Source organism: Dryas octopetala, chromosome 2 (genome assembly GCF_963921425.1).
Source record: "Dryas octopetala chromosome 2, drDryOcto1.1, whole genome shotgun sequence".
Classification (NCBI taxonomy): Eukaryota; Viridiplantae; Streptophyta; class Magnoliopsida; order Rosales; family Rosaceae; genus Dryas; species Dryas octopetala.
The window spans coordinates 32,466,160-32,494,039 of record NC_141367.1 but is presented as its reverse complement, the minus strand read 5'-3'; the positions used below and the strand labels follow the sequence as shown (position 1 = coordinate 32,494,039).

The following is a 27,880-nucleotide window of genomic DNA, read 5'->3' as shown; positions in this document are numbered from 1 at the left end:
ATAAAATTCACGGGATGGCTTTACACATAACAAAGATTAATTGTATGATCAATTACTATATTAACTAGACAATTATTTTCACTATTTACAAAAGAAATAGGGCCACCATAAGGGGCATAGAGAAAGTTCCTATGATAAAAATCAATATCAAAACTGAATGTATAAACAGAAAAATGCACAACCCCTTTTTTTTCAAACTAAAAGGGTGATCATGGCCGAAAAATTCTCACGGTTTGGGAGACCTGGAGCCGACAAAATGGACACCTGGAAACAGCAGAAGAGCACCTCCGACAAAGTACATGACCACAAGGAATTATTGTTATGTCAACTTCAGCGGTCAAGCAGACCCGACAAAGCCATGCTGCTTTTGCTGTATCGGCTTCTTTTGCTGCTACATCGGCCTTTTCCTGAAAATTAAATCAATCATATGAAATTTTTATCTCGTTCTTTTCCAGTAGCCGAAGCAACAAAAGGATATGGAAAAATCATGCAAGATATATGCTGCAGTTTTATTCCCCTCTCTTCCAGAAGGGTTGCAGTGGTAGATGAGAAACCATGCAAAATATGTATAGTTTAGTCACAAACCTGTTCGAGCAAAAGGGATGTCTGGGACTCCTTTAACTGCTCTTGCAGCGTTAGTGTTTTTTGCAGCAGGGACTGTTTCTCCACATCCATATAAATCCCAGCTGCAGAAAGCATCTCTTGTACTGCTTGCACCAGTTCTTCAGGTGATACTCGGCCATACTGGAGCTCTTTTCCACCTTGCTGCTGCCCATAAAAACACCATTTTGATCAAATATTGCAGAATCATCTGAATGAGAAAAATCTTAAAAATATAGCACTAGAAAGAGGAGAAGAGCATGCCAAACCAACTTATAATGGTGAGTTGGTGACAACATCAGAGTTGCACAAACCTGGGAAGCACTTGCTTTTCCGGTTCCAGAAGGTTCTGGCATGTCATGAGTTCTGCTATGAACTACTGTAGTATGACTATCATCCATGGACATTGATGAAGTCTCATTGCCCATCGCTATACTTCTGAATGAGAAAACATGTGAAGAAAGAAGAGGCCGCATCACCCCTGGTGAGGTTTCCACCTTGAATCTATACAGTGCTTGGCCAGCTGACGGTCTGACATCACCTGGTACTCTACCATATTTGAGCTTTTCTCCATTTTGAGACCGCCATGCCACTATCTCTCCAGCGTAAAAGGGTCTCAACGGATGAATTTGTACTTGATGAACATCTTGGGGAAAAAGTTCTTTGCCTACCAAACCATTGCTTCCACTTGTAGCTTCCGTTTCTTTCTTGTCAGAACAAAGTTTCAAAATATCAACAATTGCAGTTTCAGAGCCTCCAGGACAAACAAATAAAGATCCAATAGGTAACGGAGTAGGGGACCCTAAAACCAGGCTCACAACAATTGCAATAACATCAAACAGAGAAATATAGGGAGGTGGTTCAGCAACTAAAATACAAGTGTTAGACCGGTTAATGAAGTATAGTGTCCGATTCATGGATCCATTAACCCATTCTGGAACGATGGAATCCTTAGCCACATGTGTAATGTCTACAGACTTTGGGAGGAGCAAAAAACGAGTATGAAGGCACTTAACAAACTGCAACTTTTCTGCAACAGCTTCTAATAACTTTTTTAAGGTTTCCAAAGATAAATTCTTAATTGTAGGAATGTAACTGGCCATGCTATTTACAACAGTCCATACAGCACCCTGAAGTGACTTGCTCAACAGTTTCTCTCTGATGGCCGCTATTGGAACCGATCCAATACAATCCAAAGTCTGCAAATGCTCCTCAGGAACTAATTCCTACATCCACAAAGCAGAATTTGCATAAAGATAATGACTCCATTTTGGCCCAAAAAATAAATAAATAAAAAGTAAATAAGTTTCAGAAGATCATGCTACCTCTATGACTACATCAGACAGCTTTTTAATGCCCAGGAAAATACATAATCTCTCTGGAAGATCTGGGTGAATAAATCTAAACCTGGAAGGGTCAATGCATTTTACAAATCTGGATCCATGGGAATCAATATACACACAGGATTTTGCATGAACAAGTCTGCAGCTATCATCAGGGACTATTGCTTCTGATGACCAATTGGACCCATTGGACATGTCTTCCCCACTAGCCCCATCACAGACAAAATACAGAATTTCCAGCACAGCCCGGAGTTCATTTGGATTTAGGCGCTGATATCCACAAGTTCTCTGTAGATTCAAAAGAAGATCCCTTGCAGAGGCAATCGATAGCATATCCTGAAGTCCCAAATCTTTGAGAATCTTCAAAAAAGGAAGATATAAAGTAGGAAGTTCAAATGCAAATGGTGATAAGTTAATCGTTAGACGAGCAAAAAGCAAGTTTGCTGTCACCAAGCGTGTTCCATTTGCAGCAGGTATAAATGGAACTCTCTGCAACTCAATTATATCTGCAGAAACAAAAATAAAATGCAGAATATATTATTCAAATCATACCATAGGGACCAAAAAAATAGTCATAAATATTTCTTATCCCATAAGTCCACAAATCTGAACCCGAGTTTGCTGATAGTGCCATAAATTCATCTATACGCATGATAATGATGGGAAGACATGAGGTTTCTTTGATAGAGTGAACCATAGTGCAAGACTATTATTATTAGAAAAAAAAAATTACTCAGAGATTCAATTATAAAACAAATACAAAGATGGTATGAGTGAATGACGTGGAAAACAAAAAATTGGTATCTATTCAGAATTCTGCGGGATTTTAGCATGGTACTTGATTTTAGAACAATCTGTTGAACCGTAAAAAAATTCAAAAAAAAAATACAAAGGTTGAGGTTGAGATAAGATCCCCATATGCCATGTGCCACATTAATTTCAAATGAAAACAAATTGAAAAGTGAGATAATGTGGATTTATCTGAAAGCTTAATTATCTCTTATCTTATGAGTTTAAATTTAAATGGAGAGAGTTATCTCATCTCCATCTGATCTCATCACTTGGACTTCCCATGAACTATATAAATAGAGCATAAGGGATTCAGAAAAAAAGGAGAGGAGAGAAAGAGGAGGAAGGACACCGAAAGGCTGCAGGAAGAAGAGGAATGTGCGTCTGCCATCACCAAAGCTTTGCTAGTTAGGTAGACGACACTTCCTTTAATTTTTGTTCCTTTCAGTTTTCTCCAATTGGTTTCGGCTGAAACCACAAAAGCTTAATTTCATTTCCTCTTAATTGGTTTCGGCTGAAACCACGAGAGTTCATAAAAGGATTCGGCTGAATCCATCCTCTTCCAATCGGTTTTGGCTAAAACCACAAAAATTCATCAAAGGATTCGGCTGAATCCATATCCAATTTGGTTTCGGCTGAAACCATAAAGGATTATGCTGAATCCAAATATCTCAAGCACCAAATAGAGTCAGCCGAAGCCATGGTGTGTTGGGTTTCAAAAGGAAAATAAAATGATGCTGCACTTTGCCAGCAAAAGCCAAATGTGCTTCTCCACCAAAAGAAAAGGAAGAAACAAAACAATCTTGCTGCACCAAGCCTCACGCATGTAGCAAGCCTCCGTCCTTTTGTATCAAACTTATGAAATAAAGAGAGGATAAAGAGAAGAGGGAAACCAATAAAAAATATGGGACTAAATTCCAGACTGGCAGAGAAGTCGGCACAAGTTGCATCTGGAAGCAAAGATGATCGTGGCCCATCAAAGTGAAGCTCTCAAGTCTTGAAGCTTCAGGATAAAGGAAAGAGCTATGAAATGCAGCCTCCTAAGTTTGATGTTTTTCAAGTACTCTTTTATTCTTGCTGGCACTAATTCAGAGGAAATGAAAAAATAGTGTTTGACCACCCATTGCAATGGACAGTAGCCAAAAGCTTTGAAAGGACCAAACTTTCAGTCCATGATAAAGAAGAAGTGGAGAGAACAAAGGACAAAGGATGGTCTATGCAAGGTTCCCAAGCTTGCCCCACCTAAACAAGTGGCCTAGCAAATAAAAAGGCAGTAGACTTGTATTGGTTTCACTCCACTAGGCCTCTTGATTACAAAACGTGGAGGCCATTCCAAAACCCATTAATATTTGAAATGCTATAAATGTCTAGCATTTCTTTTAATGGGGCAAAAGTTATCACCTGAAATCTTGTGGTCAATAAACCTGGCCTATGTCAAAGCTCCAGTAAACAATTTATTGGTGAAAATATTGACAGCCAAAGTTAATGGGATAAAACCAATTGAGTTCCCAATTTACAAACCAATATATCAAATAACAAGTAATTGGTATAAAAATCAAACAAAGTCCAATGGACCTCTCCCTAAATTTTTATCGCCCATTAAAAATATAAAGTGTGTCAATTAATAAATAATTGATACAAAGGTATTAGTGGGCACATAACCAAATTCATGTTTGCCCATTAAAAAAATAAAATGTATCAATTAATAAATAATTGATACAAAACAATTATAGTGGGCACATAACCAAATTCATTTTTGCCCATTAATAAATAAAGTGTGTCAATTAATAAATAATTGATACAAAAAATATAGTGGGCACATATCAAATCCAACTCTCTCAAATTCATGTTAGCCCATTATAAAAGAATGTATCATTTAACAAATAAATGATACAAAAAAATATTAATTGGCACATTTTCCTCAAAATCCCAAATTCTTCAATTGGTACAAAACCAACACTCTCCAATCGGTATAAAACCAACTCTCTCAATCGGTACAAAACCGAAACCAAATCCAAACCCCAAATTTAAACTCTCAAATTGGTACAAAACCACCTTTCTCAAATGGTACAAAATCATCTCTCTTAAATTGGTACAAAACCAAATATCTCAAATCTAAATCCTAAACTCAACTCCAAAAATGGCACAAAGCCAATCAAGTCAAATTCTTTCACCGAACTACGTGTGGTTTGATCCTGCAATGGGTACGTAGGCAACCTAAAATACAGGTGCAACCGCAATCACAAGTAAATTCCATTTCAATGGGTCGTTTACCTATTGGAAATCCAAACACTCACCAAGTGATCCGTTGGTTTCATTACATTTGGAATCAAAGGGTGTTCCCTTGAGTCAAGGGACTATAATTAAGAGATGTACTCCATCTTGAATGGGTCGTACTCAAAATAATAAAAACCCTTATTCCATAAATGAATTTGGGTGAAATTATGTTGGGTAATATTATTATTATTATTTATTTAAAAATTTTGTTCAACATAATTTTTGGCACACCCAGTGGGACCCATTCTCCCTTTCATCTCCAATATAATGGAACTAATCCTTTATATTGCATTTGCCTCTTAGGAAAGTCAAAGGAGACAGAGAGATAGATCAAATGGCACCACAAGTCACAATCTACTTCCATGAGCTCTCAGCCTCTCAAACCGAGAGCGGATGCTCGAAACATGCTGGTTACCGTACCACATTTGTCACCGATCAAGCACCATTTTCAAGCAACGTTCCAAGGCTAAATGCTGGAGTCAAAGCTAAGGTCACCAAGGCCCAACAAGTAAGGACTTCATCAAAGAATGCCACCAAAACTTCAAAGAAGCGGATGGCAAGAGCTCTAAGGAAGAAAGCCACAAAAGCTAGTGCTGTTGAGGTTGCTAAAGCCATTTCAAAAGTAGCTGTTGGAGCAACATCCACCACAGCCAATGCCAGCAAGGCCAAAAGTCACATAGTCACCAAGACTGCCCAAATTTTGATTGGGTCTATACCAATCAACTTGACCATTACAGAGTCAACCATGATAATTTCCAGCAAAGAAGAAGAGGAGGTTCCAACAAGCCGAAAGGCCGAGACCCTCAAATCTACACAACAAGCATTAATGGAAGCTACAACAACACTTCCACCACCCATTAAAAAAGACATCATTGACACAAGTGCCCAATCCCAAGTACAAGATTTTGGTTCACATTCTACCGACCCACACATGGGGCATGGTAGAGATGTTCAAGGACCATACCCATGGGGGCAGTCAACAATGAACGAGTTAGTGGACCCGACGAAGGGGGCATTTCTTGAGTCCCAAGTCGAGCCAAGACCCCACCTAGTCCCCATCATTCCTGCATGGGTCTGGGCGATGTCATATGGGTACCCAGAGGATATGTCGATCCCAAATGATACCTCTGAAGATGAAGACCCAGCATGGTCTTCCAATCCTTTGTATGGAAACGCTGAGTCTTTCTTTCAAGAAGAGGAAACTCTAAAGAAATCAACAACCTAGTCTCATGTGTCCAAGACAAATGAGGACGTAAAGTCCGAATACATGTCAGTTATGGTTATTAGCGCAATGAGTATTGAGGAACAAAATCAAGAACTGCAAAGAAAGATTGCTGAAAAAGAGGCAGAAATAAAAAAATTGAAGGATGAACATGATGTAGAAATAGCAAGATTGACTGCTAAATTAGCCAAGGCTAATGTCAACAATAGTGGAAAATCGGAAAAAGGACAGGGTTCCACATGTCCGCTTACTAAAAAGGACATAGAGTCACTGGTAGCTGAAGGAATCAAGAAAGCTCTGATGTCCCAAAATCCACCAATTCTTGGGTATTTGAAACCTTACCCGGACCACTACGATGCATGCCCATTCCCTAAAAATTATCATAAACCAGTCTTTGATAAGTTTGATGGGATAAACGGCTCTCCCCTTGAACATCTAGCTCATTTCTATTCAGCTTGTGGGGAGACTTCACGGTCAGATGCCTTGCTATAAGGCAATTTGTTCAGTCGCTCAAAGGATCAGCTTTCACCTGGTATACTCATTTACCACCACATTCCATTCACACATGGGAAGACATGCAAAAAGCATTTCTAGCTCAATTTGTCAACGCCAAGAAAAAAGTCACACTTCTTGACTTGACTGAAGCTAGGCAAGGTCCCTATGAGAATGTTAATGAGTTCATTGCCAGATGGAGAAGCCTTAATGTTCAATACATAGAGAAATTAAGTGAACAATCTGCAGTACAAATTTGTTCAAGTAATCTCTTGCCTGAGATAGCGTCATTTGTCTGCGCTCGAGAACCCCAAACGTTTGATGCATTAGTCTCAAAGGCATGCAACGTTGAAAAACAAATTGCGCGCCAGAAAACCATAACCCAAGAGGTGTACTCAAGACATGAGACAACTGACAGTGAGGAGGAGACCGAGTCAATGGCTACCTTTGCTGAAATTGACAAAAAGTCTGATAGAGGCAAAGGAAAAGAGGAACCAAGGGAGCTAATGCTCAAAGAAAGGAAAGCAGCCAAATTCACCTTTGACGAAGAGGATGTCGAGGAAATATTCTTTGAGCTTCTCAAAGCCAAAGCTATCAAGCTTCCCGAGCCAAAACGACCGAATGAAGCCAAGAAGGCAAATAGCTCCGGATATTGTTGGTATCATCAAGTTACTGGTCATTCTACAAAGGATTGCAACATTCTCAAGAACATAATCCAAGAGATGATTGACAACAATGAGATAGTGGTGGATTTAACTTAAAGCCACATGTTTCAAAAGAAAAAGAAAGAAAAAAAAAAAAAGGAGCTCGCTAGGCTGAAAACCCGAAAGGGCGGTCTAGGCAAAAGTTAGAGCAAACCCGTTGGATTGAAAACCCGAAAGGGCGGTCCAAGCAAAAGTTAGGGTTGAGCTTAAAAAAAAAAGGGCCTGTTGAGCTAAAAATCCAAAAGGGCAGCTCAAGCAAAGATTAAGGCACAAAAAAAAAAAAAAAAAAAATTCTTCCCCAAATCAAAAGGGGTGAACTACGTATGGCTTGATCCCTTAAAAGGGTACGTAGGCAATTTAGCCTCAAAAGCTAGATGCAGCCGTAAAATCTCAAAATTCACTTTTCTCCACCAATAGTATCTGCACGTGATTAAACTGCTGTGTACTACAAAGTCTTCCATTTATGTTATGGACAAGTTGCAAAGAAGCCTTAAGCGTGTCTTTATAAATGGATCTCAAAAAGAAGAAATTTCAAGCCTCGCACGTGCAAAGCCGTTCCACGCACGATGCTTGAGGGGGCATCTGTTGAACCGTAAAAAAATTCAAAAAAAAAATACAAAGGTTAAGGTTGAGATAAGATCCCCATATGCCATGTGCCACATTAATTTCAAATGAAAACAAATTGAAAAGTGAGATAATGTGGATTTATCTGAAAGCTTAATTATCTCTTATCTTATGAGTTTAAATTTAAATGGAGAGAGTTATCTCATCTCCATCTGATCTCATCACTTGGACTTCCCATGGACTCTATAAATAGAGCATAAGGGATTCAGAAAAAAAGGAGAGGAGAGAAAGAGGAGGAAGGACACCGAAAGGCTGCAGGAAGAAGAGGAATGTGCGTCTGCCATCACCAAAGCTTTGCTAGTTAGGTAGACGACACTTCCTTTAATTTTTGTTCCTTTCAGTTTTCTCCAATTGGTTTCGGCTGAAACCACAAAAGCTTAATTTCATTTCCTCTTAATTGGTTTCGGCTGAAACCACGAGAGTTCATAAAAGGATTCGGCTGAATCCATCCTCTTCCAATCGGTTTTGGCTAAAACCACAAAAATTCATCAAAGGATTCGGCTGAATCCATATCCAATTTGGTTTCGGCTGAAACCATAAAGGATTATGCTGAATCCAAATATCTCAAGCACCAAATAGAGTCAGCCGAAGCCATGGTGTGTTGGGTTTCAAAAGGAAAATAAAATGATGCTGCACTTTGCCAGCAAAAGCCAAATGTGCTTCTCCACCAAAAGAAAAGGAAGAAACAAAACAATCTTGCTGCACCAAGCCTCACGCATGTAGCAAGCCTCCGTCCTTTTGTATCAAACTTATGAAATAAAGAGAGGATAAAGAGAAGAGGGAAACCAATAAAAAATATGGGACTAAATTCCAGACTCGCAGAGAAGTCGGCACAAGTTGCATCTGGAAGCAAAGATGATCGTGGCCCATCAAAGTGAAGCTCTCAAGTCTTGAAGCTTCAGGATAAAGGAAAGAGCTATGAAATGCAGCCTCCTAAGTTTGATGTTTTTCAAGTACTCTTTTATTCTTGCTGGCACTAATTCAGAGGAAATGAAAAAATAGTGTTTGACCACCCATTGCAATGGACAGTAGCCAAAAGCTTTGAAAGGACCAAACTTTCAGTCCATGATAAAAAAGAAGTGGAGAGAACAAAGGACAAAGGATGGTCTATGCAAGGTTCCCAAGCTTGCCCCACCTAAACAAGTGGCCTAGCAAATAAAAAGGCAGTAGACTTGTATTGGTTTCACTCCACTAGGCCTCTTGATTACAAAACGTGGAGGCCATTCCAAAACCCATTAATATTTGAAATGCTATAAATGTCTAGCATTTCTTTTAATGGGGCAAAAGTTATCACCTGAAATCTTGTGGTCAATAAACCCGGCCTATGTCAAAGCTCCAGTAAACAATTTATTGGTGAAAATATTGACAGCCAAAGTTAATGGGATAAAACCAATTGAGTTCCCAATTTACAAACCAATATATCAAATAACAAGTAATTGGTATAAAAATCAAACAAAGTCCAATGGACCTCTCCCTAAATTTTTATCGCCCATTAAAAATATAAAGTGTGTCAATTAATAAATAATTGATACAAAGGTATTAGTGGGCACATAACCAAATTCATGTTTGCCCATTAAAAAAATAAAATGTATCAATTAATAAATAATTGATACAAAACAATTATAGTGGGCACATAACCAAATTCATTTTTGCCCATTAATAAATAAAGTGTGTCAATTAATAAATAATTGATACAAAAAATATAGTGGGCACATATCAAATCCAACTCTCTCAAATTCATGTTAGCCCATTATAAAAGAATGTATCATTTAACAAATAAATGATACAAAAAAATATTAATGGGCACATTTTCCTCAACATCCCAAATTCTTCAATTGGTACAAAACCAACACTCTCCAATCGGTATAAAACCAACTCTCTCAATCGGTACAAAACCGAAACCAAATCCAAACCCCAAATTTAAACTCTCAAATTGGTACAAAACCACCTTTCTCAAATGGTACAAAATCATCTCTCTTAAATTGGTACAAAACCAAATATCTCAAATCTAAATCCTAAACTCAACTCCAAAAATGGCACAAAGCCAATCAAGTCAAATTCTTTCACCGAACTACGTGTGGTTTGATCCTGCAATGGGTACGTAGGCAACCTAAAATACAGGTGCAACCGCAATCACAAGTAAATTCCATTTCAATGGGTCGTTTACCTATTGGAAATCCAAACACTCACCAAGTGATCCGTTGGTTTCATTACATTTGGAATCAAAGGGTGTTCCCTTGAGTCAAGGGACTATAATTAAGAGATGTACTCCATCTTGAATGGGTCGTACCCAAAATAATAAAACCCTCATTCCATAAATGAATTTGGGTGAAATTATGTTGAGTAATATTTATTATTTATTTACAAATTTTGTTCAACACAATCATAAAACTCAGTTCTCAATTTTAGCATGGTGCAAAAAGGCTCTGCCAGATATCCCTTTTCTAAGCAATTTTTATTTATTTATAATTCATATATTTTTGATCTAAAAAGATGAAATAGGTGATTAATGGAAATGTGAAAAGAATGTAAAAAAGCGAAACCAGATGAAAAAAAGCTCGAAATAAACATAATTAACCAACAAGAAGCAGCATGCAGTACTTCTTTACATCAAGACCAAAGGTTTTTTTATTTTTTTATTTTGTATCTTTGGCTAAAGGATCATGAAGGTTAGAAATACTGAATATTTGAAAACAGAAGATCAACTTATGTGAAGAATCTGGACTAATGGAGACAAAACAGGAATGGAGTCTACCTGAAGAAGAAAGGATATTCCAAATCTTATCCAGGTACTTTAACACCTCACAAGAAGCTTCATCAATAGTCATCATGCCTGACGCAGTTGGCCAATGAGCAAGTGTGTCTTCACCGCCATTTTTCCCAATAATCTGGGGTAAAATTATGTTAGCAAGATTTTAGCACATGACTCATCATCTTGGATGAATAAACAGGGGACTACCAGAGTTACCTGCAAGTGTTTTAGTACTGTAGGAAAAGCTGGAGGGCTTCTAAGCTGGAGTGATCCCCAGGAGTACTCAGGAGGAATAACATTTTGTCTCGAAAGAATGGGAGCACAACTCCAAGCCAGAGGCCAATCCTTCAACAGAATAGCTTCACTATATGAAGTGAGTACTCTCTTGCCACCTTTTTTTCCAACGACATTTGGAAAGCCAAATTCAGCAGGAATGCATTTAATCTTGCCAAGGAGATCACAGAAGTTGTTTCCGTAGAGGACAGCAAAGTTTGAGAAAATTGCTTCAACAACAGATCCAGCTAATGTCCATACTTCCATTGAAACTTCACTCTGACTGTTGGTCAAGTCCTCAAAATCATCCAAATCTTTGGCCTTCATGCATTCAGCTCCAAGAAACTCCACTCTTTTGGCACATTCAAGTATTACATCAGATTCTGTTGCACTTCGGAGACCAGTTTTTCTTAAAATGCGAAGCCACTGATAAGTACTAAACCTTTCTCCTGGAAATTTTTTCCGCTCACCAGAGAAAACAGATGTTAATAAAGCATCACCAGGATCAAATAAATCCTTGGGCTTAGACAGATATGTACAAAACTCATCAGCATTCCTTACAAATTTAGTCTCCTTTAAAGCTTCAATTACAGAAGAATCTATTTGGAGGTCTTTCCAATTTGCGCAAAGATATATTAGTATATCCTCCTTTTCAGATTCAGGTTTACCTTCAAACCCAGGCAACCCAAACCTGACTAAAATCTGTTGATCATGCAATTCAGAGACTCCAAGTGCTTGAAGTAATGAAATTTCAACCGAACCGGTGGAATAGGAAAGACAACGTGCATCATAGGGTTTAAGGAACGAATTTGAAGAGATAATACATTGATCATCACTGAGCAATTGTGTGTATGAACCCACAATTGTTTTATATATAGGAAGTGAACGTAAAACTTCAAGTTCTTCCCTTCTGTAATTAGAGCCATTACACAGGAAGTCATTAGCAAAAAGTGTAAACAGTGCATCACAATTTGAAGCTGAAAGGGAAGTAAGTTCAGGGAAATAGCCAGCATTTCTAGCCGCAACCAACTTAGAAGCAATAATCTGCCCTAATGATTGGCCAGGAGCAGGGAAGCAGTTGCATGAAGCAGCACAGTCCAAAAAAGGTATATCAAATACAGGTATATTGCAGTGATTCAACAGTGACAACAACCAAGGGTGTTCGTTTTTAACTACTTCAAAAGCTGAAATGTAAGCTTGAATTGATTCAGATTCAGACGAATCATTGCTTTCAGTTGCACCCATTTCCAAGGCACCTTCTGCAGAAGTTGGATCAATAACAGGGGGTGGAAGGAAGACCAAATTACGCTCCCTAACACGGCATAAGATTGGCCGACCAAGAAAAGCAGGAATTAGGGGCCAATCAGAAAAGAGCAAGAGGTCTTCCGAAGAGCCATTGAAATTTTTCCAGAAGAGTCGTATCCATTCGGGGGAAGGACCTCCTTCACCACCAAAGATTGATGTATTAGTTTCCCATGAAAACCAAGGCACCATATTTGAGCCCATTACATGGCTCACCCAGTTATCATGAAAAACTAGCCTCATATGATTGGCAAGTAAATGAAGAGAGAAAATTTTCAGCTTTAATAATGACTGTAGCACACCATTCGAAAAAATATCAGCCAAAACTGATCTATCCAATACTTTAGGGTGGACAAACTTTTCAGCCAAAGAAACCATCAGTGCCTGTTGCTCCTTATTCCCAACCCAAAGTTCAGTAACCCCCAACTTAGTCAAATGGTTTGCTGCAGTTGGACATGGTAAACCTTTGAGCTCAGCTGCTATTGATAGAAGATTCTGGTTTACATTTCCATAGATGCTGTTACTGGTACCTGCAACCATGTTCCTCTGCAAAGGCCCCCCAGCCCTACCAATATCCTCAACAACTCCCCGACCAAAATCAAATAAAGCCTTCCCCAAACTTGTCACCATTTCAATTGCATCTCCTGAACTGGTAGCATTCTGTGTAGACAACACAGGAAAATTGCGCACATTGGGGACTGAAAGAGAAGCAGAACTGCTACCAACAAGTTGACTTTCCCTATGGATATGGTTAGTGTTACTGTGCTCAACTGTCAGAGAATTTCCAATTGAATTGGATGATTCTCCAATCTCAATATCAGACAAGCAGTATTCAAGAACATCTACAAACATATCAACTGATCGGAGAGCGATAGATGTTGAAGAAATTCTTAAAAGATTCCGAACCATTTTAGGTTTCACTTCCCGAACAGTAATCCCCAGGGCTTGGATTTCAGTCACCAACTCCCAAGGTACTGAAAACACTGGGTAGTGCTCCTTTACAAAGCTGCAAACTGTAGCTGGAAGCAAGTTACCACCCACCCCATTTCCAGGTTGTGAAAGAAACATGCCCTCTTCAGCCTTGGCTAGATTTCCCGAGTAAAGCTGCCACACAGGAAGGTCAACAACACGTACATAGAAAGGCCTTATCACCTGTTCAATTAGGCAGTCCCAATCTGATTTAAGCACTTGCATTGGAACTAAATTACTGTCATTTTCTAGCTGTTTGACCAAATTATGCCCATTAGACCTCGGCCAAAAGGAATAAATTTGATCTCCATAAGCCTTCAAAGACAGGCTGATTGCACGGCCTGTACTTGACTCAATTGCAGAACTTGAAGGGTCTCTTCTCAACCTCTGGATTTCCAATATCAGTTCAATGTAGGAATCGCGCACACATGACATCAGTTCTCTGTTCCAAGCTTCCATTAACCGACTTCCGGCATCAGCCCATGCCTCTGCTGAAGCTTCTTTCTCTTGGTAATTAAATAGAGAGCGACCTCCATTGTGACAAACCAGGAAACATCCAAGAACAGTAACAGGTATATTTATACCTCCAGACAGAGGAAGAGGGGACATGATAGAACTCATTAAACAAACATCAGCAGGATGGCCATCTCGGGATATATGTGCTGCAACTCCGGCAACAGGTGTCAAGTTGTATGCCAGATATCGCCTGCAAATAAATAAGTGGATGTCATCAAGTGCGTAATATTAGAGGACATTTCTCGAAACTTGTCTGAGAGATATCATTCATTAACAAGATGCTCTCCATATTGACAACTTTCAGAGCTTGATGATTCAAGCCATGCTTAAAAACAACTCTACATTTGTTGAAAATTTCCACCCCTACATAAAACCCTAATATTTTCTGAATGACTTATCGCAAAGCTGTAAGTTAGGAATGCTTGTTGCCAGAAACCTGTCAAAGGAAACTTTATCCAACTAAATCCTGCATCAGCTTGGTTTAAAGTAGTAATGTAGTATGGTTACTTTATGTGATCCTCTTGGTTTTGAAGTCATTACCCAAATCATAAATTATAAGGATATTGTAGGTCAGCAATTTTCCAGTTGACCCATACAGGACTGGAGCATTTTGCATGCAGGAATAAAGTCTAAAGATCAAGAGTGAATTTAATGACAGTTCAGATTATATTCTGTCAGAGCTGGTCCATTGAAATAAAAATATGGACCTCCAAATCATGGAAGCAGCATATATTTATGATTTATGATTCTTAATTATCACTTCAAAATTGTGGAAAAAGTAAGCATCATGCCAACTTATAGATGCTGATAACTTAATACAATTTTTTCCATTAAAGTCGTGAATTTTGCATTACCTATGAAAACTACTTCCCAAGCAGTTTTGCAGCCCTCAAAGAGTTGACAGATTTCAAGGGAACTCTCCAAATTAAGACAAAGATGAAGCATCAACATATATTCAACTATCTGCTTCTAAAGTGCAGACTGTGCAGTGGCAGATCAAGGAAAGAAATCTAAAATCCACTTTCTTGCACAACATACCTATCAAGAGCCATATTTCTCGTTTGCCCAGAGCCCAGACTGAGTGCAACGAGCCACCGGTCAACCACTTTTTCTGCCCCATGGTTCAAATTCATATCTATTACATGCAATTTTGTTGCAGCATTGGAGCTATTAAATAATCGAGATATTTGGAACTTCCTCCACTTTTTGTCTGAAAATGGATTCCTCATGATAGCAGATGACGAATCAATGCTAACTGAATAGTCCTGGCTTGGCTGTGGGTTTCCTTCTTCCCATGTCGAGATTGATACCTGATTATACATAAAATTATTACATATGTGCATAACGACAATACCAGCAGTGGCAACTAGTAAATCAGAATATAAAACAAAAATAATGGCAAATGTCCTATTATTAATTGTTACCAAGTGCTGACCTGACAAACTATCTGTTAAGTTTTCTTAAAACATGAAAAAAAAATATGGACATCCACAGTAAATGATGTGAAAATAGCTACATGCACAGAAAATTAAACACTAACAATACCTGCATCACTGACTTTAAGAAAATAAGTGATCTAGAAGAGTGCTCCAAGAATTTGTCACTAATCTGCTTTATTCTCCTTAATCCAAGTTCAAGTCCATTATTCAAACACTCAGACGATAAAGGCATGCGAATAATGGTAGAATCAAATGATGACCATGACATATTGTGACCAAACAGCATAGGATTAAACTGATCTCGGAATCGGTCAGTCAAATTAGTGCCTGAAAAGTGAAAACCGAGCATTAGAGAAGTTTTTAGTCTCCAATTCTACTCAGCACGAGATGAAAGTAAAGTTTCAAACTCATATAATTAGCCAGACAATAAAAAGTACAAAAACTAATAGAATATTAATTAAATAAAAACCAAAAGATTTGAACACCTTTATGCAACATAGGTTTACCGAGTTGGTATCACGCTAACCATGATGCCAAAAAATGGAAGACACAAAAACGATGCTTTTTTTTTTAAGTTTATTTTCACCAATTGCTTTGCATCACTATTATTATGCTTACTGAAGTAATGCATTTTAGTTAATCATAATAAATAAGTAAAGATAAAATGCAGGTGTCAATTTTAGCAGTTCGGAACATGAATGCACTATATTTTAAGTTTTATTGTTATTTGAAGCTTCACCTTAATGAGTTTGATACTCCCCACCCCTTCTGATGCAATTAGTCTCAGACACCTTTCAATAGGAATATGATATACTTAATCAGATAGTGTTGCCATCAAAACTATTTGATCGCATAAGTACTTAAAAGTTCAATAATACTAACAAGACCACCACCGCCACAATATAAAAATCCAATACTTTTATCACTGAGGTATTGTTGACTCCATTTCAAGAGGAAATAAATTAAAGAACTGAAAAAGAAAAAAGCATGACGCCTGTCATAAAGGTTATCAGAAAAGTACAAAAATGGATGCAAACTCATACAACGAGAGCATACAACATAAACACCTTTAAAAGGAAGGAAATAGAGAAACATGAATGGCCTATGAATAAATACCTATCAAAGAAAACATTTTTGCCGCAGGAGCACAAGTTGAAGGTGCAGCAAGCACCAAACCACGGGGATCAAACATGTAAAAGCAGCCACCAGAAACAACTGAGAGGAGATCACAGATAAAATAACAGCTAAGCAAAGCCAAACCATAGTTAAGAGTATTGCCCCTTAGTCTCCATGGTGGTAGAAATTGGAGACTACTTACTTCCTCTCTACTCAAGCTGGACCCTTCCAAAATGGCTAATAGGGCAGGCCCTTGAAATTCACCTGCGCTAGTCACAATTTGTAAACAAGATTAAGAATAAAGCTCAAATATTGATGGCAAGAAGAGGGATTGCTATGACCTTAACCTATTTCTTTTTACAGATAGCAGCTCTGGCTGACATGTTAATGGATAGTGATGAGGTTAAGAACAGTTCAAGAGATCATCAGTAAAATCTACAATTTATCTTTGCTGCTCAAAACTTAAGAAATCATCCCTTTCTCTATGAAGCCATTCCTATACATTAACTCACTCAAAGAAATAAAAATTTACAGAAATTTCAGTTACCCATATTGTGCTGCAGCAAAGACTGGCGAGGATGTTCCCTCTTGTCAAGGATTAGATGTAGCTTATTGGCTTTGCAGCAATCTGCCAACTCCAGTAGGTCAAACAATAAAAAGTCATTGTCCCCATATGATGCTAAAAGCTCTTTTATTCTAGCATAGTCCATGCAAGGAAGATCTTTAGTCATTTCATCATCAACTAAAGATAGGCAGCGAAGAGATTGTACCCCCAACCTATCTGCCAGATCATTGCTGATAGTTGGATGTATAAAATGTTTCCCAACAAGAGTACTGTTATCAATCCATGGTGCATCATTATACACAAGATCGCCAGCATCCATCAGAACTCCAGAAGAATCTGGAATTAAAATTGGAGTGTTAGAAGCTTCAAAAAGTGGCTTCTCTGAGCAACAGTCTGCTACAGCTTCAAGGACACAATGGGCAAAATTTAACTGATCTGTTGACAATGGCAATCCTTTCACATCATTTTGCAAGCGTTGTAAGATATGCAAATAGTCACAAATATCAAAACTAATTCTTACACCTAATTTCAGGAGCAAATCTCTGAATTCTGATAATTCAGATGGAACGACATACAAATATGGAGTAAATTTCACAGGTGAATCAAATGCAAGCGCATTTGGAACTACAAAGTTATCCCCAATCCAAACCCAGGGAACACCATCCAATGCTGATTTCACCTCCAAAAATTCATCAGTACTAATATACTCTTGCAGTTTTGAATAGATTGACGGAATTCCCTTACAAAGTTCAGCATCAACAACAGCTACATCAGATGAATGAAATTTGAGCTGGCTATAGAATTTGGATATCTCAATCAACTGTGTGGATAAAACATTTATGGTCGGACGATCCATCCAACCAAGCTTTTTTTGTAGGTACATCGAATGGCATTCACCATCCAGTATATGCATTGAGGAGGATACCATAAGCATCTGGGATTTAGGTCTCACGTTGCTTGGGCGTGACACCTGATTACTGGATTTTAACCATGGCATTCCTTCTAGAGGTGGATCGACACATACAGGACACCAAGCAATAGCCCTCATTTCAGACCAAAAGTCCTCTTCTGGTTTATCATGAATCAAGTTGCCTACAAAAGAATTTACATCCAGATCATCTATAAGTGGGTTATCATTTCTCTTGTGAGACTCAACATACAAAACATCGCCATCCTCAGTTCCAGTATCCTTGTGGAAAATAAGATTATTCGACTCCTCAAGATTTTCCTCTTCCTCAGTCGAGAGCTTAAATGAAAGAGCATCTAGACAAACAAGTAATTTCCTCCCATAACTGAGTGTCTCTAAGTCCCTAGAATCATGCAACAAAGAAACTGATCTAGCACAATCAAGCAAACCAGAATAGCCCAGAGTTTTCCTGAGTCCAAGCGTAATTAAAATCTCCAAAGTTTCTGTATCTGAGAATTTGTCAGAAGGGAAAAAAACTTCTCTGTGTAGCACATTTCTTAGAGCAGGTACTCGAGGATCATATAGCCTGTGAAAAGATAACAAATCTAAACAGCATTATCTCCTTAGCGTGCACCGCTGAGTCGCTGACAGATATATTTGAATACTAATGTACACAAACAACTTTACATACAATAGTCAATATTTGATAATATTTACTACAGATATAAGAGACATACATGTAAATTCTAAGCATCAATACTAAAAAAAGCTCTTATAGGTTCGAATGTATTAGATGGATTTCATCTAGGTTCGAAAAATACTAGTACTAACTCATGGAATTTGAGCAATCCTGAACATAGTATCACTAAATTTTGTTTATTAAATTGAAAATTAAATTAGGAAAACAATTATTTGATTAGTATTATTTTAATTATTTTGAACTTGCATATGTAAAGAAGCCTTAAGGATATAAGAACATCAAATTGCACTGAACCATAAAAAAAGAATCCACCATAATTAGTACTAGACAAACCCTTGAACAGAAAGCTAAAATAAAAATCAAACAGTAAGTCTTTTATCTGCTATTTGTGTCTTTCTTATGTAATAGACAGACTATTAAGACACTATCCTAACTCTACATTACAAATAAAGTTGGGGCACATGAGAAGTTATACCTGGAAGGCTGCTGCCAAGATCCATTGGCTGTCAAAACAAATGGTATTTCAGAAAGTGTAGATTTCAAAGAATTATCCTCTTCCACCAAATGTTGTACACCATGGAGAATGGCCGCAAGGGATCCCTGCTCGGAAAGGAATTCTGACATGCGGTTAAGCACATGATCTTTGTAGAATTCCATCCTAGAGGGTTCTTTGATCTCTAAATATCTTCTCAGAATCACTTGTTCTTTCTCTGACTCTGTGCGTACGAAGTCATCGCTCAAAAAATCCTCCTGAATATCACCAGGTTTAAGCAATTTGGTAGGATTACTCAAACTTACTAGTTTTCTACTTCTATATGACTCAAACATAGGAAGGTGTTTTATGATGTCAATATGTTCATATTCCATTTTCTCTTCAGTAAACCATTTGGACTGAAGAATGAAACTCCGAAGTTCATGCATCTCTCCTTCTGATGCATCATTGAAAAGCCCCTCAATCTTCTCTGGCCTACCTGCAACTGCCAGAAACGCATTTAATAACCCAATTGCTGTTGGCAACTGCACAAACTTTTTCAACTGTGGATGATCTATTGGGAGGTCTTGCCTCAGAAAAACGCATCCTATTTTCAGCAACAAAGATGACATGTTCTCACTCCACCCGTCATCTTTTATTACATTTGAATTTTCAACTAGTTTCAAGAGACAATTGTTCCCAACAGGCAATATTGGCCACTTAGAAAAAAGAGACAAGTCATCACAAGATGACCTCAAATAGCTCCAAAAAAGTCTTATCCACTCTAAACTTGGTTGACCCTGTTGACCAGGAGCCCATGTCACCAGTTTTGCATGATGCCACTCTGCTGGAAGTAATTTTAAAAGGAGTTTCTCCAGTAAATGGCATGACAGAAAAGAAATATTTGAGGCCTCGCTTTGGGCTATGCAACATAGCTTCTCGTAAACTCCTTCTGGGATTCTGCAATCTACAAGCTGATTTGGAACCGAATCCTTGAGAAGGTCATACTCACCCCCTCGTGCAATATATATTCTTTCCCCAATCCCATTCTTGTCAAATATTGTAAATGAACCGTCAGCAAGGGGTAATAAAGGCAAACCATACAAATCAGCAGATTGAACAGGTATCTTCAAATCAAGTAAGCAATATTCAAGGGTCAATATCATTGTGCTTCTGTCCTTAAATTCACGCTTCCTTCGAATTAACAAAGTTTTTAACAACTGTGGAGTCAAAAAATGCAATGAGGGGCACACCTCCATAAATCTCTCAACAATTGGCTTGGAAACAGCGACCAGAGGTAAACCAGCATCTGATAATGCTTCAATAAGCTCATCTACCTTGTCAAAAGTAAAATCAGGAAATATAGCCTGTTTGGTTGAGATCCACTGGCCTCCTCTAGCTTTTGTATATAATACACGAAGACCACAGTCAGCGATAAAAGTGTAGAGTTCCCGAACCACTAAAGCCCAAGGTTCTAATCCTCTTGTTTTAGGCCAAAGTGAAAAGAACAAATCGCATGGGCCAATCTCCAATGCGATTTTCTCTAGCATGTGACCATAAGCAGGGGCAACAACGCCTTCAAGCAGGTATATATTCCAATCTGAGCGTTTTTTCCCGCCCCCAGCCATGTCATTACCAAACCAGATGTCCCTCCGATTTGATGATAACTCAAAATATGCATTAACATGTGCTGGAAGACCAGTACTAATTGGCAGTGGTAGAAAACAGAAAGCACGGCCTTCAAAATCTTTCCTATCTTGAAAGGAGCCTGCAGGGACTTGAAATAAATTGGAAGCAACAACACAGCCATCGTTCATCTCCGGGATATCACTCATACGGGAACCAACCCTGTCAGAGTGTAAATATGCAGCAACACATGCCCAGGGGATATAAGAATGAGACTTGTCATTCAAAACTGCAGATTTGTTCTTAGCTTGTGCACCACCTAGGCACTCAGAGGTTATCCAGCAGTGTGATACGTTAACAGATGAGCTTTCTTCTGTAATTAGAACTTTCTTACATCTATAAGGCAAATTTCTGTCCACTGATTTTCTCAATTTCTTAAGGAATTGATCCTTATCCATTCCACTATACCGATTTCCATCGAAAAAGCTAAACACATCCTGCATTGCATTGGATTCCATTTCAGGCTCACTATTGCAATGCTTGTGGACACGATGTATGAGTTGCATTTCATGTCCATGTCCTTCCTTCACAAAAACAGAGATAACTTTCACATTACGCAGAAAAAGCAAAGTCTCAGAAACAACTTTGGAAAATGAAGCAAAAAGGGACATGACATCTTCGGGTGCATATCCTTCTTTCTTTATTTGGCTTCTGGAAGCAGCACTGGCACTCCTAAGTGGAAACCGGAAAAGGGTTCCAGGAAATGGATGCTGCAAGTCACAGCCAAAGTGTAAGAAAGGAGAAAATTGATCAGGAAATTGTTCCATAATCTTTCGTCCCACATATTTAATCCTTAGGCCAGGGTGAGATGGAGAGATCCCAGGCAAATTACAGGCATGAGGATCAAACATAACAATGTTTTCACCAGAAACAAATGTGGGGATGTCTGTAAAATGATAGACACAATTAAAACCCAGCCCAAATCTCCCAATTGCAAAAGGCTTCTCCAGTTTACTTTCTTGGCCAATGCGTGAGATTGCATAAAGATCTTGGGGACTGAAGACAGAGTCATTAAAACAGTACAACGCAGGGCCTTGCCAATCTGCCATTTCAGGTGAAAGAACAGAAGAAGTCCCATACTGAGTTTTGTCCAGGAGAAAGGTCACCTCAGAAGCTCCTGCATCCTCTGCATTTTGAACCAGCTCAAATAGAATTCCAGGTCCATCTGCATACATTTCAAGTATGTGTTTAAGTCTAGTTGTCAAGGCTTCATGCTGTCCAAAAGCTTCAGCAGCTCCAGATAAACTCAAGTTCATTGAATCAGCACTCTCAGCTAACAACATCCTACGAAGAGAGCAGACACCAAGCTTCTCTGCAACATCAATAGATATGTTCCCATGCACAAATTTTTGAACTGTTCTCCTTGCGTTCAGTGCTACATTAGATGGACCACCAAAAAGGCCATCATGATCCTCTGCGCCAAGCAACCAGGGAGCATCATTATAAACTAAGTCACTGACAGGATATAATCTGCCAGATACATCTGGTAAATAAATCTTAACTTTCTGATCATGTATCTGAACTTCAGCCAGATGCTGCACAATCAATAAGGCTGCTCTGATTTCTTGTGCATCAAGAGGAGAGGATCCTTTCTTCAAAGCCATTCGACATAAAATATTAGCATAATCTGTAGGCTTCAAGAATTCTCGAATACCAAGCTCTAAAAATAATTCCTTGAAAACTGCTAAATCGATAGGTATAACACGTATATAAGGAGCCAGATGGATAGGACCATTAAGGACAACCTCATCTACAGTTGCAAATCCATCTCCCACCCAAATCCATCTACTACCTTCAAGAACAGCCTTTACAATGTCCATCTCATCTGAACCAATCAATCCTGTCAGTATTGAATATATCCTTGGCATTGCCAAGGCTAATTCCTGCCGAAGAACCTGATCATTAACAATCTCATTATTTTTTCCAAGCTCAAGTAGTTGGGCTGCAATGACGCTTCCACCCGGTGGGGAAGACCACCCAAGGCTAGACGAAAGTGCTGTGGATGAGCACTCTCCATCAAGTATTCGCATGCTAGCTGAAACAAGCCACATGTCTGCTTGCAATCTTACAAGCTTTGGGGGAGCAACCATGGAGGACACGACAGGCCAAGGTAAACTTTGAAATGGAGCAGAAACTAACGCTGGGCACCAACAGATCATCCGAAGATCATTCCAGAACTTCTCAAGGTCAGATTTCAAGTTGCGAGGTCTGAATGCAGTTGCAGCTCGTGAGAATATTCTGTTCACTGTTCCTTGATCATCATTTAACGGATTGGGAATCCATTTCATTGCATTAACTTCTAAGTAGGACAGAAGAACCTTGCCTTTCAAATGCGCCTTTTTCTGATCCTCATGCATTAATCGTTCTACCTGTCGAGCACTTTGTATGACTGTCTCAGGGGTTACAGATGTTTGAAGGCCCAAACCTTGTAACATGTCCAAAATACCAGGCTCCTGAAAAGGACCGTAGGGGAAACTATCAGAATCATCTAATAGTGCATATAATTCTTCATTACGAGGATCATATAATGCAGTAGGACACCTAAGAGCACCGCTGAGGGTCGGGAGAAATTCCAAATTTCTCAAATATTCCCTGAACGATATGTCCTCAACACACAACTGTGGTAGGTTTTGCAAAATAGAAAGAACAATGCTGTCACGAACTTCAGGTTGCAGCTCCTTAACTCGATTTAACACCTGCTGCTTATAGAAACGTGCTTTCCCCATTCTCTCAATTTCATAATATCTTAACAGAATGTCCACCTCAATATCTGAGGAGCAAATAATGAACTCAGCTCCCATAAAGCACTCAGGAATGTCTAATGGTGGTAAGTACTTTCGCGGATTTTCAAGATCAGAGAATTGGAAACTTTGAGTAGGTCCTCCACCATAGACTTTATAAATAGGCAGCCTCTTGCAATTTCTTATGTCAGACTCATTCAAACAGTCTCCAAAATACCACTTTCGGTCAAGAAGAAATGCACGAAGTTCATCCCTCTCTTCCACTTCCAAATTATGAAAGCATGTTAGTATGGTACCAGAATTTAAAGAGACAACATCATATATGGATTCCAGGAGGCCTGCAGCATTACCATCACTTACATAATGAGATAAATCTGAATGTTCAACTCCATAATTGGGGTTCAGAATCTTGCAACCAATTTTAACAAGTATGTCTCGCATCTTGTCAGACAGCTTTTCTGCATTGATCAATTTTGATTGTCTAGAGGCTCTATACAGATGGCCAGAAATAGATGGCAAAATGGGCCAATCACTAAACAATGACAGCTTCTCACACTGAATCCGAAGATATTGCCAAAATAGATTAAACCATGCTGAAGTAGGGTGATTATGACAAGACTCTGGATCCCAGAATACTTTGCTTTTATATTTCCAATCAGCAGGTACAAATCTTGGATAAAATTGAAGAAAGTACTGAACATTGAAAATAACAAGATTTGCCTTTGAGGACTTCGCAATAGCAGAGAGTCTACTTAGTATGTTGGTAGGAACATTCTTATCAATTATTCTATCATATATTTGTTGAAGAAGCATGAATTCTAAGTCATTGCAAATAAAATAAGAAATTCCTTTTGAGGCTTCTGACAATAATCCAAATTCACCATTTGCCAATGGAAGCAAAGGCAGGTTATATGCTTGTGTTCCAACATCAGCATCAACCAAATCTTCAAGACAATATTCCAACAATACAAGCTTGTAATATTTACCCAATGTACTAAGAGATCTGCACTCTCTGAGAAAGCAACGTACTGTATCAGGAGTGACCACCTTCTGCCGAAAACTGGAAGCATAATTCAAGAGCATGTTAAATAAAATGTTGGGCAAACACACAATAGGCATTCCAAGCTCAATGAGGGCTTCACCTAGTTCCTTGCTCTTCGTAACTTCCTCATCTTGCAGAAAAGCTTCAACTGGTGACACCCACTTTCCACCTTCAATATCAGAATGCAACAAGGGAGCATTAGAAATGTTTCTGTATATATGTTCAACAAGAATGTTCCATGGCTCTTCAAAAGCACCACTGGGCCATAAGGAATAGTACAAGTTCCGGGAATCTAGCAATCCCCGTACACCAAGAAGAAGTTGTGTAAAAGCAGGGGCCACAACATCTTCTAAAAGAAGCCTGTTCCAGACAGAACGGATTTTTCCACTTCTGTCCATGTCTGCCCCATACCAGATGCCGCGACGATTCGACGAGACCTCAAAGTATCCATTAACTTGCACAGTCAGGCCAGTTCTTACAGGCAGAGGAAGGAAGCAGAATGCCCGACCAAGCTTTAGAGCATCATTCTGTTTAAAATCACATTGCACCAATATAAGTTCTTTTAGATCTTATAAGAGGAAAGCAATATAAAAACGAAAAGGAAGACAGCCTGCTAAACCAGAAGTCAGAGGGCAGATCAGTAAGGACAAAGGAACACAAAAGTACATTAAAATAAAAATTTTAAATTTTAAAAAAGTGCAATATGCAAACTAATTTTTTCTACTCCAGTTCCATTGAGAAGCATTAAATACAGCTAGTCATACCAATCATACAGTCTATAATGATTTAAAAAATCAAGTGATTCAAATCCACCACAAAATCCATCATCTAAATTATGTTCCGAAGTCAAAACTACATTTGCAATCAAGCATACACCCCCAAGGCTGCACGCACATAAGGCACATAAAATGGTAATAAGAATCATAATAAGTTTCCGAGTCAGGAGATTTTAACCAATACTGTACAAAACTGAAATATTCTCTATGTGTTGGATGGGCCAGCAGGTGGGTGCATGTGAGTGTGAAAGAGAGATAGAGACAGAAACAGAGAGGTGCTGCATGGAAAAAGAAATAAGTGGCAGATACTGCAATGTAAGTGCAACGAAATAGCAAAATCATGAATGCAATAGATATCGCAAATTACATGTGATGAATTATCGGATGTGCAAGCTGCAACTGATGCCCATGGAAGCAAGTGAATATCATATTCTTTAGAAGCAGTAGCTGCGAAAGAGCCAATCCTACTGGATGTGGATGCCAATGTTTGTACTAGATAAAAACTGTCGGTTTTCTTCACAGATTGGGTCCCAACTGTTTTCTCACTTAAGAAGTCCAATGAATAGAAGTCGACCTGACTATCAGTAGAATTTACTGACTTGGGAAATCTCAACACTGCCTGCCGATGCCAAACAATGTCATCACTCACGGAACTGACAGAGCAGGAATAAAGCTTCCTGGGCTCTGAGTCCTGGGCGTCCCACACATACATTTCAATACGCAAGACATTCTTGAGGAAGAGTAATGTGAAAACTCCTTCTTCATATAGCTCAACAAACAAGGAAGAGACGTCGTCTTCCGAATATTCTTGCCTGGAAAGCTTACTGGTTGCCGCCCGCTCTGCATTCCTCAACGGGAAACGGAATAGAGTGCCGGCAAAAGGTGTTTTCATGTCGCAACCAAAAGCACAGTAGGGAAAGAACTGGTCTCTATATACAGATATAGCTTTAGAAGAGACATAATCAATTCGCTTCCCAGGATTCGATGCAGACACATTTGGAAGAAACATGCCTTGGGGATCAAATAATACCACATATTTCCCACTCACAAACGATGGCAAATCAGTTAAATGGTACACTGAGTTGAATCCAACCCTACAAATTAGACAAAATGAAACAAAATCAGAACCCTGCTATCTTTTTTTCCCGCCAAAGCATTTTCTGTATGCTCGCCATGATTACAGTGGCAAGTGGAGGATTTAAGAACTTACCCGAATCGGCCGGTTTTTGAGGCCTGGCCGTGCTTGCTACTGCCACCGATCCTCGAAATACTGACAAAATCCTCCTCAGTGAAAACGGCGTCGTTATAGGCCAAGAGCGAGGGGCCCTGCCACGGCGCCAAGGTCTCCGAGAGAAGGGAGTCGGAGCCATGGAGCCTGCGGTCGAGGCAGAGTCGCACCGTGGTGGCACCGGCATCGTCGGCGTTCTGAATGAGCTCTTTGAGCACCGTGGTTCCCTCCGGGTAGTTCAACAAAACCTCCCGGATTCGCCGCGTCAGGTCAACCTTTTGGCCGAAGTCTTCTAGAAAGATCGACTCCGGTGCCGCCGCCGGAGACTCCATTCTTTCTTTTGCTCTTTTCCGGCGAGTTTATGATCCTTGTTTCTTGTTAAACCATCGTCATGGAATTTTGAGGCAATTCTGGAATGGCGATTTTGAAGAAATCAGGACACACCGACACAGAGAGTGAGTGCGTGTATTTTCCTGTAACTCTAATTATTATTGCTTTTGTGTTTCTTTAGCCGAAATTTTATGGGAAGGTTGGTTTGTCGTTTTGGGCCCGGCGCCTCTGTTCTGCAGATTCAGCTCTTGTTCCTTGTACGGTCAACAAGGGTCTACGATACGGGCGGAGTTTCTAACTTGCGCACTGCGTGTTAGGAGCACACACCTCATGTTTAAGGTTCTAATTAGAGATTTATTGAGATTAGTCCAAATACTAGGGAGAGTGTGAAAATGGTTATAATTAAGAATTTAAGATAGAACTATAGAAGTTCAATCCTTGACAAAAAAAAAAGCATAGAAGTTCAATACCTCAAGTTACCTCATTCTCAAAAAAAAAAAAAAAAAAAAAAACAAACAAACAAACAAACAAACAAACAAACAAGTTACCTAGATTTTTCTTCTTCTTGGTTAGTAATACTTTAGTATATTAATTTCTTTCGAAAAAAATACAAAACACATTTCCTCTCTTTGCATATTCCACTCTCTTTTCATTATTTTGTATTAAAAGAAAAAATGAAGTGTGCATATAACAGCTCTCAATATTTTTTATTATTCATTAAATTTTGTTTGTTTATTTGTAAACTAGAGTTTAGTACAATTTAATTTTTATCAGAAAAGTGGCCATAAAAGTAATAATTAAGAAAAGGAAAATGCAATAAGTATCTTTCACTCATCGTGTGTGATTGCATGGAGGAATGTGACAAGCTTAATTTGATAGAGCACATTAAAGGTTATCCATTAATTTTCCAAAATAGTCGCATGCTTGCTTCTTACACGATAATAAGCATAATATTTGAATCCAATATAAAATCAAGGATGTACAAATTAATTCTCCAAAATGTATTTCAAATTAG

General features: G+C 38.8%; 1 protein-coding gene and 1 pseudogene across 2 annotated transcripts; one reads left to right on the top strand and one right to left on the bottom strand.

Moving 5' to 3' along the window:
* Positions 1–27: 27 nt before the first annotated feature.
* On the bottom strand, positions 28–27,081 carry LOC147295846 (Zinc finger, C3HC4 type (RING finger) family protein). Of its 2 annotated transcripts, none has more exons than XM_086231758.1 (13): positions 26,518–27,081; positions 25,675–26,401; positions 19,066–25,058; positions 16,966–18,476; positions 16,419–16,682; positions 15,409–15,629; positions 14,902–15,173; positions 11,020–14,053; positions 10,807–10,939; positions 1,926–2,449; positions 915–1,826; positions 586–768; positions 28–407 (listed from the first exon to the last, which is right to left on the bottom strand). In XM_086231758.1, the coding sequence occupies exons 1-13, from the start codon at positions 26,865–26,867 to the stop codon at positions 210–212; spliced, it is 14,322 nt and encodes a 4,773-aa protein (XP_086087884.1). In that variant the 5' UTR covers positions 26,868–27,081; the 3' UTR covers positions 28–209. The 2 variants fall into 2 exon arrangements, with proteins under 2 accessions (XP_086087884.1, XP_086087885.1); XM_086231759.1 differs by having other exon boundaries at positions 586–765.
* Positions 6,301–7,484, top strand: LOC147295847 (uncharacterized; annotated as a pseudogene).
* Positions 27,082–27,880: the final 799 nt, after the last annotated feature.

Excerpts from the sequence above, each read along its gene's own strand:
- LOC147295846 (XM_086231758.1), bottom strand. The coding sequence starts at position 26,867 with ATGGAGTCTCCGGCGGCGGCACCGGAGTCGATCTTTCTAGAAGACTTC. Across the intron at positions 16,683-16,965 it reads TTTGCTGCAGCACAATATGG|GTGAATTTCAAGGGCCTGCC; the intron begins GTAACTGAAATT and ends TGACTAGCGCAG. Across the intron at positions 408-585 it reads CATCCCTTTTGCTCGAACAG|GAAAAGGCCGATGTAGCAGC; the intron begins GTTTGTGACTAA and ends TTTAATTTTCAG.